Here is a 17,500-nt window from a genome sequence, read left to right as displayed (position 1 = left end):
TTTGTTCCTTCCGTCCTTCCTTCCTTCATTTGTTCCTTCCGTCCCTTCCTTCCTTCATTTGTTCCTTCCGTCCTTCCTTCCTTCATTTGTTCCTTCCGTCCTTCCTTCCTTCATTTGTTCCTTCCGTCCTTCCTTCCTTCCTTCATTTGTTCCTTCCTTCCATCCTTCCTTCCTTCATTCCTTCCTTCCTTCTCCTGTGAGACACCGTTTCGGAGCAGTTTTGAAATAAGCTTTCGGCCTATAAACATCTTTATATGAAATCTATTCAGGGTGGAGCGGTACAAACAGAGCGTTATAAGGCAAAACAGTCCAAAAAGAAAACATTCTTTCCATGATTTCAGCCTCATCAACAGTCCAAATTAAACCCCAGAAGACGTGTGTAGGATCACTGGTGGCTTTGGAGAGTAAATAAAATGTCCATGTTCGTGTTGTAATCATGGTGAGCCCTGGTTCCAATCACCACCACTGCAAAGAAGCCAGCAAGTCTCTCTACAACGAACCATTTCACACCAAACCACTCTGAATGACTGAATTATGACTGAATTATGCAGAAATGATGAAAACTTGGAGGAACTGCCCTTTATTCCGAGCTCATTAATGTGAATGCGCTGTTTGCTAAATAAAAAAGGGAAAGACAACAAAAAGGGAAAATCGAAACAACCCATCAGCATGCGATCTGAAGTTCTCCTGCGCTGGAAGCTCATCGGGGGGGTGCGCGGAAATGTAAGAAGGGGAAAAAAAAATCCATTACGACAGTCCCGTGGTGAATTAGCCGAGTTCCGCAGACTGAAAAAGGAGGGGAGAAAGTAGGCCAGAGCGCTTCCCAAAACAACAAGAGCAACCACGCAACTTCCCACATATTTACATTCAGAAACCGTGCTCTCCTTCAAAACCGCGTCTAAAAAGAGCGAACCTTAAACACACACGCTCCAGAGAGCTCCAGAGAGCGCCGAGCGCCACTGGGCTTCACATTCTGATCTCATTTCAACCGAGAACAGAGAGAAGAGAGATTTCAGAGCCTTGAGGGGGTTTTGTGGGGCTTCATTAGAATCTCAAACATGTTTTATTCTGGTCTGATTACAGTTCTGTCGAGCTTCAGTCCAATAAACTTGACTTCTATAAAACGAGGACAGGCAAAAAGAGGAGCTTCAGCTTTTGGAGATGAATTCCACCAAAATTTAGACACAACTCAATTGATGAAATATGTTATTACGGTGGTTTGGTGTGGAATGCTGCATTGTAGAGATTCTCACCGACTCAGATTTCTGTACAGTGGTGCTGATAGGAAGCAGGGGTCACCATGTCTACAGCTCAAATCATTTGATTTACTATCCAAAGCCACCAGTGAAGCTCCACGTGTCTCAGTCTTTAGACATCATGTTGTTGATGGTAAAATGGTGATACATCTGGAAAAAAAACACATTTTCTTTGGGGACTCCTTTGTGATCTTCTTGTACCTCTCTACCATGAAGGGATTTAACCTCTTCAACTCGAGACCACCGGTGGTGCCAAAACGCACTTCGTCTTATTCTTCATAACGTTCATATTCCATAAGCTCCATTCAGAAGCTGGGCGTCGTGTGAGGCTGTAGCTCTTCTCTCCAGTCAAATAGACGGTGATGTCATTTTAAACCCTTATAATAAAAGAAGTTTTGTTTTTCTACTGAAAGTCAACCCGTTTTTCCCCAAATCTGGGCTCTAAACTATAAACAGACGGCGTCTCTTCAGTGATCTGCTCCGTAAACATTACTTATATAAAATAAAACCGAGTGTCTAAGCATCTATTTTAGGCGTACAGCAATAGGTGTGATCATAAAACACACGTTCTGTTCATTTGACGGGAGCTTTTACAAAAAAATAACGATCTCGTCACGTAAATTCACAAGGAAAAAACTAAACACACCCTGGAGAATAAGAGGTTAAGAACTTTCTGAGAAGGAGCTTTCAGAGGTGGACGTCTGGTTCCCATCACCACCACTGTGAACGATTCCGACTCCAAACCACGCTCAATGACTCTGTTGACATCTTAACCATTTCATTATGCAGGAATTTTGAAAAATGGGGGGAATTTCTCTCGAGATGAATCACCCAGCTAGAGCCAATGAATCGACCCCATTTCATCCATTCACACAAACTGGAAAGCGGCTGCAGCCCAGAACGAACGGAAGCCAAAACACTGCCGTTCAGCCGCTCAGCCTCCATTCGCATGCAGACCAAAGCAGAACCTGGCTACTTCATTGTTATTGACAACAAAACTGACCTGATTTTCAAGCACTGCACTGTCTATGTGGTCAAGCTGTCCCTTTAGTGTGGGGTGTGAACGGCTAGCGCAAGAGTTGGGTCAGCGATCATTAAAACCATGGATGATCTGCCACATGTACGTGTGAGCCGCGGCACACTCCCGTCTGTATTTCTCTCTTTGTGGGGCATTTCCATTGTCTTGTCTGTCTATAAACCCTCTCTCAGTCTATAAACACACACGGTTGTCTTTGTGTGGTATCTCCAATGTCTCCTGTACCTTCTGCGCACTGGCTCTTGTGACTGTGGCAATGACTGTACAGTCACTGGCAGTGCTGTGACTAAGATGAATGGGGGGGGGAAACAATGAAGTCAAAAACAGCCAAAGTAAATCATGTATATACTCACTATTATTAGGTCTCAAAGAAGATGCTCTCTAGGTAGGGAAGTCCACCCACTGGCATCTAACGCCAACTTAAATGTTTATTTATACAACAGTTAGTTGTAGTGTGTTGTCAGGATGAGGAGTCCTTATAAATGTATGTATATATATATATATATATATATATATATTTATATATATATACATACACACACTATGTAAGTAACTTCTCGCAAGCTGATTGGTTGAGAAGCATTGTAACCGTGCTGTTATTTCACCATAACATCACAGGTTTTTCACAAACACTATCACTCCACTGAGACGCTGTTGCTAGGCAACGACTTCGACAGCTGTAGGAGACGCTCAAGCCATTTAACCGTTTTTACTTCTTACTTTGCCACAAACAGAAAACGGACACTGTTAAGATCAAATTTGACCGACAGCCGATTTGGTCCGACTCTGAAGTTGAGACGACACTAAACTCCCAAACTGTCGTCACCACTGAGCCGCTTTTCAGTCGCAGCTGTGACAGAAGAACAGCTAAACAACCTGGAATCAGCCAGAAATGAACCCAACACCATTCGCCAAACTAAACGGGCGTTAAGAAGCTTTACAGACCGACTGGAACAAAACAACATCAATACTGATGCAGCAAAAACTGACCAAACTGAGCTGAACCTGATATTGTGGCAGTTTTATGACTGAATGTCTGATTTGGTCCGACTCTGAAGATCAGACCACACGTCTGGCGAATGGTACTGGGTTCATTTCTGGCTGATTCCAGGTTGATCAGCTGTTCTTCTGTCACAGCTGCCGACTGAAAAGCTGCTCAGCGTTAATGACAGTTTGGGAGTTTAGTGTGAGGACCTGGAGAACAAACTACCGGCTGTGCAGTGAGTGGGCGGAGCTCGTTACTCTGACGTAGCTACAAGCTGCTGGATAAGGAGCTTTAATCTGGAGGAAGGAACTGAACATTAAAGCATATTAAACGCCGCGTTCACGGCCCGGTTTATTAATCTCTTACTTTATTTATTTACTGTTGTATAAAAGCAACAGAACACTGGAGGTGGTGTGTTATCACTATAATATCACGGCCGTCATGTTATTATAATAACATGATAACATTTTGGATTACATTTGGATTAAAAATAGCCAGCTAGCAGTAAATAAATAAATAAATAAACAAACCTTCAGCATGCGTGCCCACCCCCGGCGCCCACCCCCGGCACACACCCCCGGCACACACCCCCGGCACACACAGCCATCAGGACTAAACCCGATGCTTCCTAACGGGAACTGGGTACCATTAGAGACCACCAGTTTCCTGTAGGACACCTTTAGAGCCCACTGGGAGGCCAAACGCACCTGGACACCTGTTAAGCCATTACAGTCCTTTATAGTGGGATATCAAACCATCAGGAAAAGCCAAAACACATTAGAAAACCATTAGAGAACCAACAGAAACACTTGATGGTTTCTATGGGTTTGCCTATGTGAGGGGTAGCCATAAAGACTTGGTGGTGGGGCTGCTCCCCTCCCCAGTACCGCTACTGCACAATGATGCCCATGCGCCCATAGGAGCGAGCGCGTGCGCGTGTGTATAGGTGCGCGTGCCTGTGTTTTGACCCCAGCTCTCTCTCTCACTCTCTCTCTCACTCTCTCTCACCCTCCTGCGCTCCCGTGCTCCTGCTGCAGTTGCTGCAGATGTGTTTGATCTCCTTGCCGATGTGGCAGTGGATGGTGAAGGGCATCCCTCCTCCTCCTCCTCCTCCTCCTCCAACACCTCCTCGGCCGCCGCCGTCGCCTCCGTGCTGAACGCGCCCGCTGCCCGCCGCCTTCCTCCCGCTCACGCTCACCATGCGGGCCAGGCAGAAGCCCTTGCGCTTGGTCAGCGGAGGCTCGGGCTTGGGCAGGAAGCAGCGCTCCGCCATGGGGTTACACGTCGAGTTGAGCATGAAGAAACGCGGACGGCGCTAAACGCTGCTGCTCCTCTCAGGCTCGCCTACTGCCTACTGCCTACTGCCTACACCCACCCCGCCCACTACACCCGCTCATCACGGCTCTTTAACGACGGCGCTTTAAGCGGAGCTGCGCGGAGAGACGGACAGGGCTCCCGCGGTGCGCAGCGCTCACTGCGCCGCACGGAGAAGCCGCTTCAGCCCGACTGATCCCGACCAGCGAGAAAACCAGGAGGAGCCGCCGATTGGCCGCGGCAAGCGGGTGACGTCACAACCAGAGGCTGCCGAGTGGTTTAAAGGGCCCGTACCCTGTGTTTGTCGTTTTGCCCCCAGAGGCTGTTTCAGTAAGGACAGTTTCAGCTCATTTAGAGCAAAACTCAAAAAAGCTCCACAGTACATGACCAGCAAACACAGCCTGTAGAAAAACATCACATTTTTCATTAAAACCAGAGAAACGCACTCAATTGAAGAAAATGAGTGTTTGTGAGAATTCTGGATGTTCCACTGATTCTGGGACACATTTACTTCCTAACAGTGGGATCTAAGTGCTGCCATGTGGCCATGAGGGACAGGGATGCAGTCTCACTCCCTGCTCCACAGGGACGTGGCTAAAATAAGACTCCGCCCACAGACTAAAACTCTTTGGCTGCAGCAAAAACTGCTTTCTTTTTTATTTATTTAAAAATGAAACCCATGACAAAACTTCACTTTAAAAATAAATCAAACAGAGCTTTAAAAATATAAGCCAATGTAAGCGTTACTTTCACGAAAGCAAATGTAGAGGTTAGAGTCTGGGACAGACACCTGTCCATAGGAAGCACCTTAGAAATGAAACTTTTGTGTATATACTTTTTTCAACTATTTCATGGTGACCCTTAACATCAGTGAAAGTGCACTGATGGACACGCCCGGCAGCTTGCAAAGCAATAACTAAGCCACTGATTTGATTTGCAACAAACTATGCAATGACAAACTATATAGTAGCGTCTTTCTCCATTCACGCAGTTGTCTACAGATGCACAGAATAACAAAGCTCATATTTTTCTCTGTTTACTATGAAAAAACTCATTGGTTTGATCGATGAAAGATGTGATTGCCTTTAATGATGTACAAACTGATCTGCATCCGATACATTAAAACTTTCGTAAGAAGTTTGAAAAGGGGGAGATTTGAGCTCAAGTGATGAATCAGCTTCAGCGCGTGAAAACAAGCGCCAGCCTACTAACAGCACATTTACATATCATTTGCATAAAACATTCATGCAGATGTTTAGGAAGAGAGCTAATAAAATTACAGCATTCAGCAGCCCGTCAGCCAATGTCTGTGCTCATAGGCAGAGTTTGAGGTGGAGCAGTGAGTGCATTGCTCCCCCTACTGACCAATCTTTATAAAATAAAATCATCATCATCATCATCATCATCATCCCTTTTATTTATATAGCACCTTTCCCATGCTCAAGGAGTCAAAGAACATGAACACATTAAACAAGAGGACAATACAGGTAAACGTCTAAGTATAAATAGAACAATGATCACACCGTGAAAGCTAGTCTTTAAACAGAGACAGAAGATAGAGAGGTTGCATCCCAAATAGACTGGGGGAGAGTATTCCAAAACTTGGGAGCTACTACATTAAATAATCGACCACCCATAGAAGTCAGTTTAAACCTCGGAACATGAAGAAGGCCTAGATTTTGTGATCGCAAAGTACGGGATGGGACATATAGATGAAGAAGCTCTGCCAAGTATTGAGGAGCCAGACCGTGCAGAGCTTTATATGTTAGAAGGAGAACCTTGTACTGAACACGGAATGGAATGGGCAACCAGTGAAGACTCTGAAGGACAGGGGTGACATGGAAAGGTGACGATCCTAGGAGCAGCGTTTTAAAGGTACTTTAACCTAGTGAGGATTTTGACAGGGAGGCCGGAGAGAAGAACACTACAGTAGTCTAGCCGAGAAGAAGAAGTCCAAACTCATCCACAACGTCAAGTGATTGAGTCACCCTTAATAGTTCCACAACAGGGAAATTTCACCTCTGCATTGAACCCATCCATGAAGTGAAACACCACACACACTCTAGTGAGCACACACACACACTGGGGGTCAGTGAGCACACTTGCCCGGAGCGGTGGGCAACCCAATCCGCAGCACCCGGGGAGCAGTTGGGGGTTAGGCGTCTTGCTCAAGGACACCTCAGTCATGTGCTGTCAGCTCTGGGGATCGAACCAGCGACTTTGCAGTCGCAAGGCTGGTTCCCTAACCTCCAGCCCACGACTGCCCTAGGTCATGGATGCAGTCAGATAGAGCAGGAGGTGGTGTAGTCTGACCAGGCCAACATAGATCTGAGTGTGAATAGTCAGATAAAATGTGCCATCATCTTGTTTTTAAGATAGCAGAATACGACGGTGTAGTGTAATTATTTTCCTAAATAACACATTTAAATGCTGCATTCTTGCCGCAGGAGATTCCTCTGCACTAGTTGTGTTTTATATTGTTCATTCTGTGGGCAGAGCCTGGCATCTCTTCAGCAGCGGCTGAATTTGAGGGTTTATAAGCAGATATCTAAGCTTACCATCTTTTGGCCATCTTTTTTTACCATCTACCAGCTACTCTTTCGGGATAAGAGATCTATCTAAGAGATGTTAAAGTAGCTGTGTCAGAGGAGCGGCTCGTCAGAATGGAGCTCTAAGAGCTTCATCAGCTTTTTGAGAGCAGAGCTGCTTCCTCAGAGCAGACATTTCATTATACGAGCCAGAGAGCTGTAACCAATCTAGTACAGTGTCCGCACAACAACTAAAACTAAATGATTTTATATTAGGGTTAGTAATTTATTTACTTTTATTAATTGTTTGTGCATCTAAAAATGTTTTTAAAATGAGATTAAAAACTAGTTCGGCCCCTACCTGCAGGCCCAAGGGCCTCATTCATCAATACCTTCCTAGGTGTTTGTTTCTTTTTAACTGTTCTTGAGAAAGGTCCCAAGAAACAGTCTGTGTCAGATTCATAACGTGTTCTTAAACTGCAGAATTATTCACACCGTTGTGCTCTTGAGTGTTTGTGTAGATTCTGCTCTTACATGAGAACAAATCCCAAACAAGAAAGCCCTGGTGAAAGTCAGAATCTCTGAGGAAACGGTGTGAGTGGGTTTTAAGAAGGAATTTCTTCTAAAGCTGGTGAATGAGGCCCAGTTGTCTTGATGGTCCAACGGTGGACCTGAAGTGGTTTCCAGTCAATGTGGTGCCGACTTTATCGAGCCAGCAGACCAAAGTATGCTTGCTATTTGGTCACTGGCCATGTAATGCCGCTTGCTTACTTCACTGTAAGAGAAAACAATCCACTAAACTGTCTTTAGCTTCAGTGTTACAGAACACAGAGGAGAACATTCTTCTAGCTCCAGTTGGTACCAATATTGAACAGATGTCAAAAATCCATAAAACTGGAATGTTCAGTACTGGACCGGTTTCAGTTTTCTGGTGCCCCTCATGCCTACCACTTAGCCCTTAGCCCTCTGCTTTGCATGTTCACATTTAAGGGTCAGGTGTCCTGATTCCTGTTGAGATAGAGGGGTAGGGTGAAGTGTTGGGGCTGCATGGCCCTCCAAACAGAGGTTTTTCAGAGACTCCAAACAGTGTCATGAGAAAAAAAGAGAAAAACAGACAAGATGACTGAACAAGAGTCCAAAGAAACCCACAAATGTGAGAATTTTCTCTGTTAAAAAGTTACGATAACCACTGTATCTTTTCTTAAAGTCGTTTCGATGTATTTTGGTCGATTTCTTCTTAACGAGCATAAAAAATCGCTAATAGTATTCTAATGTCTCTGTATCTAGCTAGCTAACTTTCCCATTCCACCTTAACTAGTCCGGCAGTTCTGACGCCTGAGGTGTCAGAATATCATCTCTGCTTCATTTAAGGTGGAACAGGAAAATTTGAGGAAGAAGCCGGTGAACCTCTGACTTCAGCTTTGTATCACCAAAGAATTAGGGGTGGGCGATAATCAATAATCAATAATCAGTAATAATCAATAATTGCCCCCCTCTTTGAAGGCTTATGGTCCCTTAAATGTAACTAAAGCCCAGCAGTGAGGAGCCGAACTTTACCCTCCTCTGCTGTGACTACAGACCGGCAGGGTCGCCTACAGAGCAGCGCTAGTAGCTGTTAATGAAGTGATGCTCTGTTTATTTGAGGGTCCCGTTTCAGAGGGAAGATCTCAACCACTACCCCTCATAACTTGGTCCAGGGGTTAGGGTGACTCTGGATAACAAGGGGTAGGGGTAAAGAAAAAGAAATAGGATTGGGCCGAAGAGCTAACTAGAAGAGTTAACTAATAGAGCTAGCATTATTGCGATGTAAGCCGTTCCACAGGCTTTCAGTGCATCTTATGGTGAGCTCAACATTACTCAAAACAAGCAGATGTTTTTAAAAAGTGCAGTTATGGGAGAATGCAGGCTAATTACTGAGCTACGTGAGTCGATCCTAATTTCAGAGCTGTGCCATGAGTTCTGCAGGTGTCTCCTTCAGGAGCATTTCTTGAAAATGCATCAGCGCTCTCCTGACAGGACGGCTTAACGGCTTAACAAAGCAGCAGCCGTTCTGTACATACTGTTCCTCTCAGAGTGTGTTAGAGCCCACCCCCTCCCAGGAACCACATCCACATCCTCCGCCACCAAAACTGCAGCTCTGCTATCAGTCCCAAGCAGGGAAATGAGGACGGTGCCTGGGTGAGATAGGCAGGAGCCCAGTGGAATCGTAATCCGGCTGCAGTTAGGACATTTAGGGGCAGCGTGCCTTTGATGGTGCACTCAGTGATTCTGACTTCAGCTCAAACATCAAACATCAAAAGGCTGAGCTGAGACCGAACGCCCAGCTCAGCGGTGGTGCAGTGGTGACGTTTCGGAGCCGGTGCTGCCCTCTGTGCTCTTTATTTCTAGGTATCTTGTGATCAGTTTGTGGCCTGCCTGCAGGTTCAAAGCCAGCTTTGAAGGGCCCATATGTACCCTTCACTCTCTAGTCAATAAGGCCCAGTTTGAGAAAATCCTCAAGCAAAGGTCCAGAACATCGTAATGTCTGACTTGCATCATGACTCAGTGCCATATACTGTTTACTGAAGTAGCCCAGTAGGAATATCAGCATCTTATACAGTCGACAACTGAATGTCAAATCAAATACAGTCCAGTTCAGTCAGATTTCAACAACATTTATCATCAGTTTTCTCTTCTTAGAGTTCGCCATGTAGAATAACTTCAATCTGACTCACTTTCTTCTCTGACTGCTGTTTCTCGCCTGTGAGAGCGTCAGTGACTCGCGTCTCAGTGCTCATCGTAATGCACAGATCCGATTGGCTGAGTAACGTCACGTGTGATTTTTACAACGCAGGCGATTTGTCTGTGAGTCTAACTCGATCATGCAGATTTCTCCTGTACAACATCCGGAGGAGGCGACCCTTCCTCACCCGAGAGGCTGCCCAGGTGCTAGTGCAGCCTCGTTATCGCTAGGCTTGAGTACTGCTACTCGCTCTTGGCTGGTCTTCCCATGCAGGCCATCAAGCCTCTGCAACTCATCCAGAATGCAGCAGCACGGCTCGTCTTCAATCTCCCCAAGTTCAGCCACGTCGCCCCACTGCTGCGCTCCCTTCACTGGCTCCCTGTAGCTGCTCGGATCAGGTTTAAAACCCTAATGCTTGCCTACAAAGACAAAAATGGACCAGCTCCTACCGACTTGATGGCAATGATGAAATCTCTAACTGAACCACGAGCCCTTCGAGCATCAAGCACAGCTCGGCTTGACCCGCCATCCTTCAAGGCGCCTGGAAGACAAGCGTCGAGAATGTTCTCTGAACTGGAGCCCAGGTGGTGGAATGAACTCCCACTGGCTGTCCGTACAGCGGAGTCTCTCACTGCCTTCAAACGCAGACTGAAGACTCATCTCTTTACACAGCACTTAAATGAGCATTGAACAAAGTATTGATTGTAATGTAATGTACTGCACTTATGTATAATATTGTATTACAATGTTCTGTGTTTGGTGGCGTGGTGGGTAGCGCTGTCGCCTCACAGCAAGAAGGGCCTGGGTTCAAGTCCCCAGCCGGGTGGGTGAATGTATCTGTCTGCCCCGTGATGGACCTGTCAGGTGGACCTGTCCAGGGTATATCCTGCCTTTCGCCCAATAACAGCTGGGATAGGCTCTAGCCCCCCTTGTGACCCAGATGGAGAAGTGGCTTAGAAGATTTGTGTGTGTGTGTTCAACTCCGTTCCTCTTCTCTCTCGGTATCAACAGTGACTTCTTGTTTCTAGCAGTATCTGAGCTCAGGACCGTCTTTCTCTCTAACCTGTTGGTAACTAGCAAAGATACTTTCTCTAGATAGACAAAGCACTTCTCGTTTATTTACTGTCCAAAACCACCAGTGAACCTACACTCGTCTTCTGGGTTTTAATATGTACTGTTGATGATGGTGAAATCGTGGAAAGAATATGTTTTCTTTTGGGACTATTTTGCCCTATAATGCTCTGTATGCACCTGTCCACCCTGAATAGATTTTTTAAAAAAAGGATGTTTTTAGGCCAAAAGCAAAAACTACTGTGAAACGGCATCTCATACATCATGCAGTGTGTTCATAACTATTTCATGTAATAGCTTTCTGTGAGGGAGCTTTTAGAGACTGTTCAGATGTCTGGATCCTATCACCATCACTGTGAACTATTCTGAAGCAAAACCTTCTCTACAGTGGAGTATTTCATATCAATCCACTCGGAATGACTTTGTTTGCATTTTAACTATTGCTTTATGCAGGAATTGTGAAAAAACAATCACATGTTTATGTATGTTAGTCTCAGGCTAACCTCATTTGCTCTAGATCTGGGAACGCTTAGACTCTAATTGCTTGACATGGCCTACTTTATGCCAGTGGGTTATTGCTTATGAGCCCATCTCCTGACATTAGCAACGGTGTGCTCTGTGACGTGTTTGCAAAGTGGTTTGCTCTGCTGAAATTGACCAGATTTGTATATTTCCATGATGCTGTTTGGCTGGACATCTGGGAGGTGAAGTACTGCGAGCGCTGGAGGGCTTTAGACATGAAACAGCAGCAGCTGGCTGAATGGGATCCTCTGTGTCTCTGGGCTCAAAGAGCTGGCGAGAGGGTCGCAGAATCAACATAATCTACCTTGCAGGCAGCACACATTAACCCCACAGACACTACCAGTAACACCCAGATTGATCCATCTTCTGCATCATCTGGAGCTCAGGGAATTACACAATTTGAATTGAATGATTACAAATCGAGTGTTCACTTAGTTCATTGGACGGCTAGTGGTGGGTGATGCATCACCTGTCATTGGGCAGAACAGTCTGTTTATGACTGGTATGCCTCAAATAAGTGCAGATAATGCAACATACAAACAGTGCGAATCATGCTAATGTTAGCCTGCTTAGCTGAGTGGCTGAGTCAGGAATGTTTCACTCATGATTTAAATGAAAATAAAAATGCAGCAGACCCTCGAATACCTTCTGCCATCTAGTCTGTTACCCTTAGAGTGATCCACTTTGTTTTCATGGCAGCAGGCAAATAGCAATGTCCAGTCTTTTGAGGTTAGCCTTAGCATAACTTGGATACGAGCGATTGCCGGGCTTAAGAAGCCATCGTACTCTTTGGCTTCTCTGGGCCTTGTGCAGAAAACAAGCCATGGACTGGCTGATAATGAAGCAAGACTGTGACATTTTCCAGCAGTGACTGTTGGTTACAGGCACGAATGAACAGGACACACATATAAGACCAACTTCAGAAAGTTTTCCACCGTAAATAATGCAGCAGTTATATTCAGAGGATTGCCAGAATATAACTTATAACCACTTCTCCTTTTAAGCTGGAATCAAAAATTCTACCAAAAAGATGCCAAATTCAGTCTTGTAGAAATTCATGAAACAAAATTTAGCACAGTTCTTTCCAGGCATATTGGGCTAGTGTTAGAAATGAACATCGACAAAGGTTTATAGGCATATTGTTTAGCTTTATTTTAATATTTCATTTTTTATTATTAAAAACAAACGACCTCTCCGAATAATAAGCTATTGTTAACCTACAAAAAAGTTTTATGCAAGCATCTAAAATGGGGTTATCTGAAAATAGAGATATACAGTAAAACACACAGGAACCACCAGAAATTGTGATTTCTATACTGCGTCTGTACTGGTATACTGGTATACTGTGGCACACAATCATGGTGATTTATTGTTTGAGAAGTTTTCAGAGATAAACTATTTATTTACTGCGTGATTTATACCGTTTTGAAAACATAAACAGTAAACAAACAGTTAATATTTATAGTACTGTCAATTCTCTTCCCCCCTGGTGTCGTTTTAAAATCAATGTGAATCAGAAATCTGAATTTGAATGTCAGGATTTTGAATCAGTACCATTTGAAACTGAATTCTGAACTGAAGTTGAGTTTTAAGGTTTGTAAGAGAGCAAAGAAAAATCTGAAACTGAATTTTATGGTTGGTGATGTACAATCGAACCTCTGAAAATCGTTTTCTAGAAAGTCCGTTTTTCTGCTAATTTTCTACTAATTCACTTTCAAAATATCATCAAAAGCAGTCAAACACCAAATCTCCCCCTACCTCCTACGTTGCAATCTAACTCTAAATGCAATCTAAATCTAATAGTTTGTTTCTGTGAATTGTCAGAACTGTACTGACAGCTACACGACTATCTACCCCACAAGTGGCAATCATTGGGGTCCAAGCACTGTCAGACTTTTACAGCTAGTAGAACACAAATGATGGGTTTTTATCATGGCTTTGATTTGTAGTAGGACTGGGGTCTCCAAAGGAGATTTGGCACATGGTGACCTCAAGGCCTTGCTGTGGTAAGCAACAATTATTTTTTCATAAAATAAATATACTGTAGCCATAAAAAAGTACATTTGGACTTGTATTTGTGTAGTTGTGGAACTCAATCAAGAAACAATTCCACACCAGTTACCCCTGCACTTTAGTCTCAAAGTGCACCAGAATTTCATTTTAAAATCACCTAAATGTTATTCTAGGAACAAGGTGGCTGGGATCCATCACCGAGCATTGGTTTTTGAACTCGTCACATTTTCACCACTCAGGACTTTTCATGATATTACCTTAAAGTACTCTTCACTACAAAATACCAACATACCCAGTCTTTTCAATTGCAGTGTTATGCTGTATAACATTGAATAACCACTGTTATTCATTCACCTCTCCCACCTCACTCCTGGGTGAACGAGTCCCGTTGGAGCTGTGTGTTTTTGCGTCGAGAATAAGAGCCCATGCTTTCTGACGCATGACCTGAGAAAGCCTCGAGCCGCATGTCGCATCACTGCTGCCCAGCTGTCCGGTCACATGACGCCATGATGCGCGTGATTACATAAGTTTGTGTCTGCTTTATGCAGACGTGGCGGACATTCATTCATGAGGAAAAGCAGGATGTGTTGGTTTTGCTCTCCCTGTCTGCCTCTATCTCTCTCTCTCTCTCTCTCTCTCTCTCCCTATCAGCCCTTCTCAAGCACTACAGCTTGTTATTCAGTCTCTAGTTTTGAGCAGCAAGAACTTCTCTTGTGGTTTCTTTGTTCTGTGACATCCAACATATTTAAATGTTTTGTAAAAAGAGCTTTTTTAACATTTTTTATCTTTCTCTAATGGGAAGTAAGAAGTTTGCAATTTGGTGTAACTGCCTCTCCATCCACATTTCACACCTGTTAAGACAGATATCAGGTACAGTCGGTTCCTTTAAGCCTGTTCTGCATCTGAACTGCAAATTTTGGGATTTTTTTCTGCATAATTCACTTGTTTTCAAACGGTCTGCATCATTGTGGTTGAGATGTGAACCGAGTTATTTAGAGTGGTTTGATGTGAAATGGTTAATTGTGGTGAAACCTACTCAGATTTCTTTACAGTGGTGGTGATAGGAACCAGGGGTCACAATGTCTACAACACGTTTTATTTACTATGCAAAGCCACCAGCGAACCTACATGTGTTTTCTGAGATTTATATGCAGTGTTGATGATGGTAAAATCTGTGATAAATCGGAAAAAAGTTTTGCCACCATTAAGGTATTAAAAACACGTTTTAGCCCAAAAACGTCTCTCAAAACCATCATAAAACAATGAGTGTGTTTACACGCACTTCATAATCCGATAACTACAGAGAATCAGATGTTGTCAGTAATCCATGCTGCCAGCTCATGGCAATGCTGCTTGCTTATTTCTGATACTGCGACCTGTTTTCACACATGCGCAGACTGAGAGAAATGAAAGAAATCAGAGTAAGAGACCACATGCACTGAGAAATCTGATTACTGTGCGGAACTCCAGCTCTCTTTATCAGATTTCTTTATCTTATTCCTAAACCTTTCTCTGATCTAAGAAACCAGAGTGTGCTGTTTACATGACCATTTGAATAATCAGATAACTGCAGAAATCCAACTGTGATTGGATTACTGAGTGCACTCAATGTCCCAAACATCAGGCAGAGAATGCATAACCCTGTCATGTAATCACTTTCTGTCAGGGAGCTTTTAGAGGACGTCTGGTTCCTATCACCACCCCTGTGAACAATTCTGACTCTGTAACTTTGTCTGGAACAGAGGATTTCACACGAAACTGAATGACTGCATACATCTTCACCATTTACTCATGCAGATTGTTTTAGAATTAGTTGAACCTCTCCTATATTTTTGTTTGCTAGCACTCAACTTGAAACAGTGATTCCACAGTGAAACAACAGCAGTGGGTTGAGCTCTCGGTTTCGGTTTCCACTGTGATTGGATCTGTTACAGAGATGATGCTGCCCACTGATATCCCTCAGCTGAGCACTGGTGCCACGAGATGGTTTAAAACCCTACTGCGTGTCCAGCACAAGCCAACAGGTCGCTCCACATTAAATCTGGGGACAGATGCCACCTGCTAAAGATGATAAAAGGCACAAAGTGATGTCAAAAGTGCTGTTTGAGCTCTTCTGCTTGTGTGGAAATGTTAATTGGTTACAGCAGCACCTTTGACATCACTTTGAACCCTCCGGCGCCGCGGCTCTGACAGCTGTGACAGCTGCTGCTAAAGCTTCCTTTGTGGAGGTGATTTGACATGCAGAATTTTGGAAATAGAGGGAATGAGAAGTGAAGGCCATGGAGGAGAGGAAAATGAATCACCAAGGATAAAGAGCACTGTTGAGTTCTTAGAGGTCTAAGCATGTAATGAGACATAATGACTTGAAGAGATTTATCATCTCCCAGATCCTGCTGAGTCATTCCGTGTCGCGCTTTCCTCAGAGTTCTCCAGCAACAGGGTCTCACGAGCGTAGAACAACACCTTTAGTCTATGGCTGTAGTATAAGGACTGACTGGATGACTGTAGGAGGGGAGGAACTCAGAGTAACCAACGTTCTGCATGTTACCAGTGGCTTAAAGGGTTCTTTGGACTGTTGCTATGCGCTCTTAAAACGATTGTGCTTCAAGGGTTCTTTAGTAAAGAAGATGGTTCTATATAGCACAATAAAGACTCAAAGAACCCCTTTGCATTGTTGCATCATGAAAGGGTTCTGACAGAGAATGTGCTATAGATAGTTCTGCTTAGAACCTTTTTGAAAATGGTACTATAGAGCACCTAAAAGCGTTCTTCTACTGTTATGGTGTCAAAGAATAGAAGAACCTTTTGGGTGCTATATAGAACCCTTTTCACAAAGGTTCTTCTTAAAAAAGATGGTTCTTCAAGAGTTTTTAGTAAAGGAAATGGTTCCATAAAAAAACATGAACACTAAAAAACAAGAACCCTATGCATGATTAAAGGGTTCTTTGCATCATAAAAGTGTTCTTCAAATTGATGGAAAATATGTATGAATGTGCTGTAGATGGTTCTATATAGAACCTTTTTCAGTTTTGGTGTCAAGGTTATAACAATAGAAGAACCTTTTGGGTGCTATGTTGAACCCTTTTCAAAAAGGTTCTTCTTAAAATGGTGGCTCTTCAAGAGTTTTTTAGTAAAGAAAATCTCGCAAAGAACCCTTTCCATGATTAAAAGGTTCCTTGTATCTTGAAAGGGTTCTGAAGATGAATGTGCTGTAGAACCTTTAGGGTGCTATATAGCACCTTTTTGGAAATGGTTCTAAATAGTACCCAAAAGGGTTCTTCTATTGTTACAGTGTCAAGCTTGTAACAATAGACGAACCTTCTGGGTGCTTTATAGAACCCTTTTCAAACAGGTTCGAATATAGAACCATCTACAACACATTCATGCACATTCTTCATCACTCTAAAGAACCTGTTCATGATGCAAAAGAACCTTTTAATCATGCACAGGGTTCTTGGCCTGTCCATGGTTCGTTTTAGAACCACTTTGTTTACTAAAGAACTCTTGAAGCTCCACTTTTGTTAGACTGAAGAACTACAGATAGTCTCCTAAAGAACCATTTCCTGCATGGTTTAATGTGTGCTGTAACATTTTACAGAAGCTTTATAGACCATTCTACTGAATTCAAACTGCAGTCCAGCAATGCAAAAGTCTCCAGACCTCAGATGTTTACAAGGATCATGTTACCACCTATTTAAACCTAATTAATTCATATAGTCATAAGCTAAATATGTCCAAATTCATCACTTACAGGCTTCTTTCTACTGGGAAGGTGTCTGTCCAAAACCTTAACCCCTAAAAACTTGTGATTATAATACTTATATATATATTTTTCAATTGTTTTGAAGACCTTGTTGAATTCTTTTGAAGTGAAGGTGAAAGATTACATCCCTATTTTAATTTTTAAATAAAAAACTTTTGAACTATTTAAGAAATGCTGTCCCACATTTTCATGTCAACAGAGAGAGTTTTAGCGTGTGGGCGGGGCCTTATTTTAGCCACACCCCTGTATCTTAGAGCAGGTAGCGAAGCTGTATCCCTGTCCCTCATGGC

At 43.5% G+C, this 17,500-nt stretch overlaps 1 protein-coding gene across 4 annotated transcripts in view; it reads right to left on the bottom strand.

The window, feature by feature from the left end:
• The window catches only part of LOC108440944 (phosphatase and actin regulator 1), a 122,649-nt gene that overhangs the window by 72,871 nt on the left and 32,278 nt on the right, over nucleotides 1-17,500 (bottom strand). The window contains exon 1 of one of the 4 annotated variants that reach the window (XM_017720148.2): nucleotides 4,286-4,784. The exons of 2 other annotated variants lie outside the window; for them this stretch is intronic. In XM_017720148.2, coding sequence (XP_017575637.2) covers nucleotides 4,286-4,574 — 289 coding nt within the window. In that variant the 5' untranslated portion in view covers nucleotides 4,575-4,784. Of the gene's footprint in view, nucleotides 1-4,285; nucleotides 4,785-17,500 lie in introns of those variants that run through there. One more of the 4 variants, XM_017720149.2, reaches the window with a different exon arrangement.

The sequence above is a fragment of the Pygocentrus nattereri genome, chromosome 2 (assembly GCF_015220715.1).
Source record: "Pygocentrus nattereri isolate fPygNat1 chromosome 2, fPygNat1.pri, whole genome shotgun sequence".
Taxonomy (NCBI): Eukaryota; Metazoa; Chordata; class Actinopteri; order Characiformes; family Serrasalmidae; genus Pygocentrus; species Pygocentrus nattereri.
Note: the sequence above shows the minus strand (reverse complement) of the source record. Positions and strands in the feature narration are given on the sequence as shown.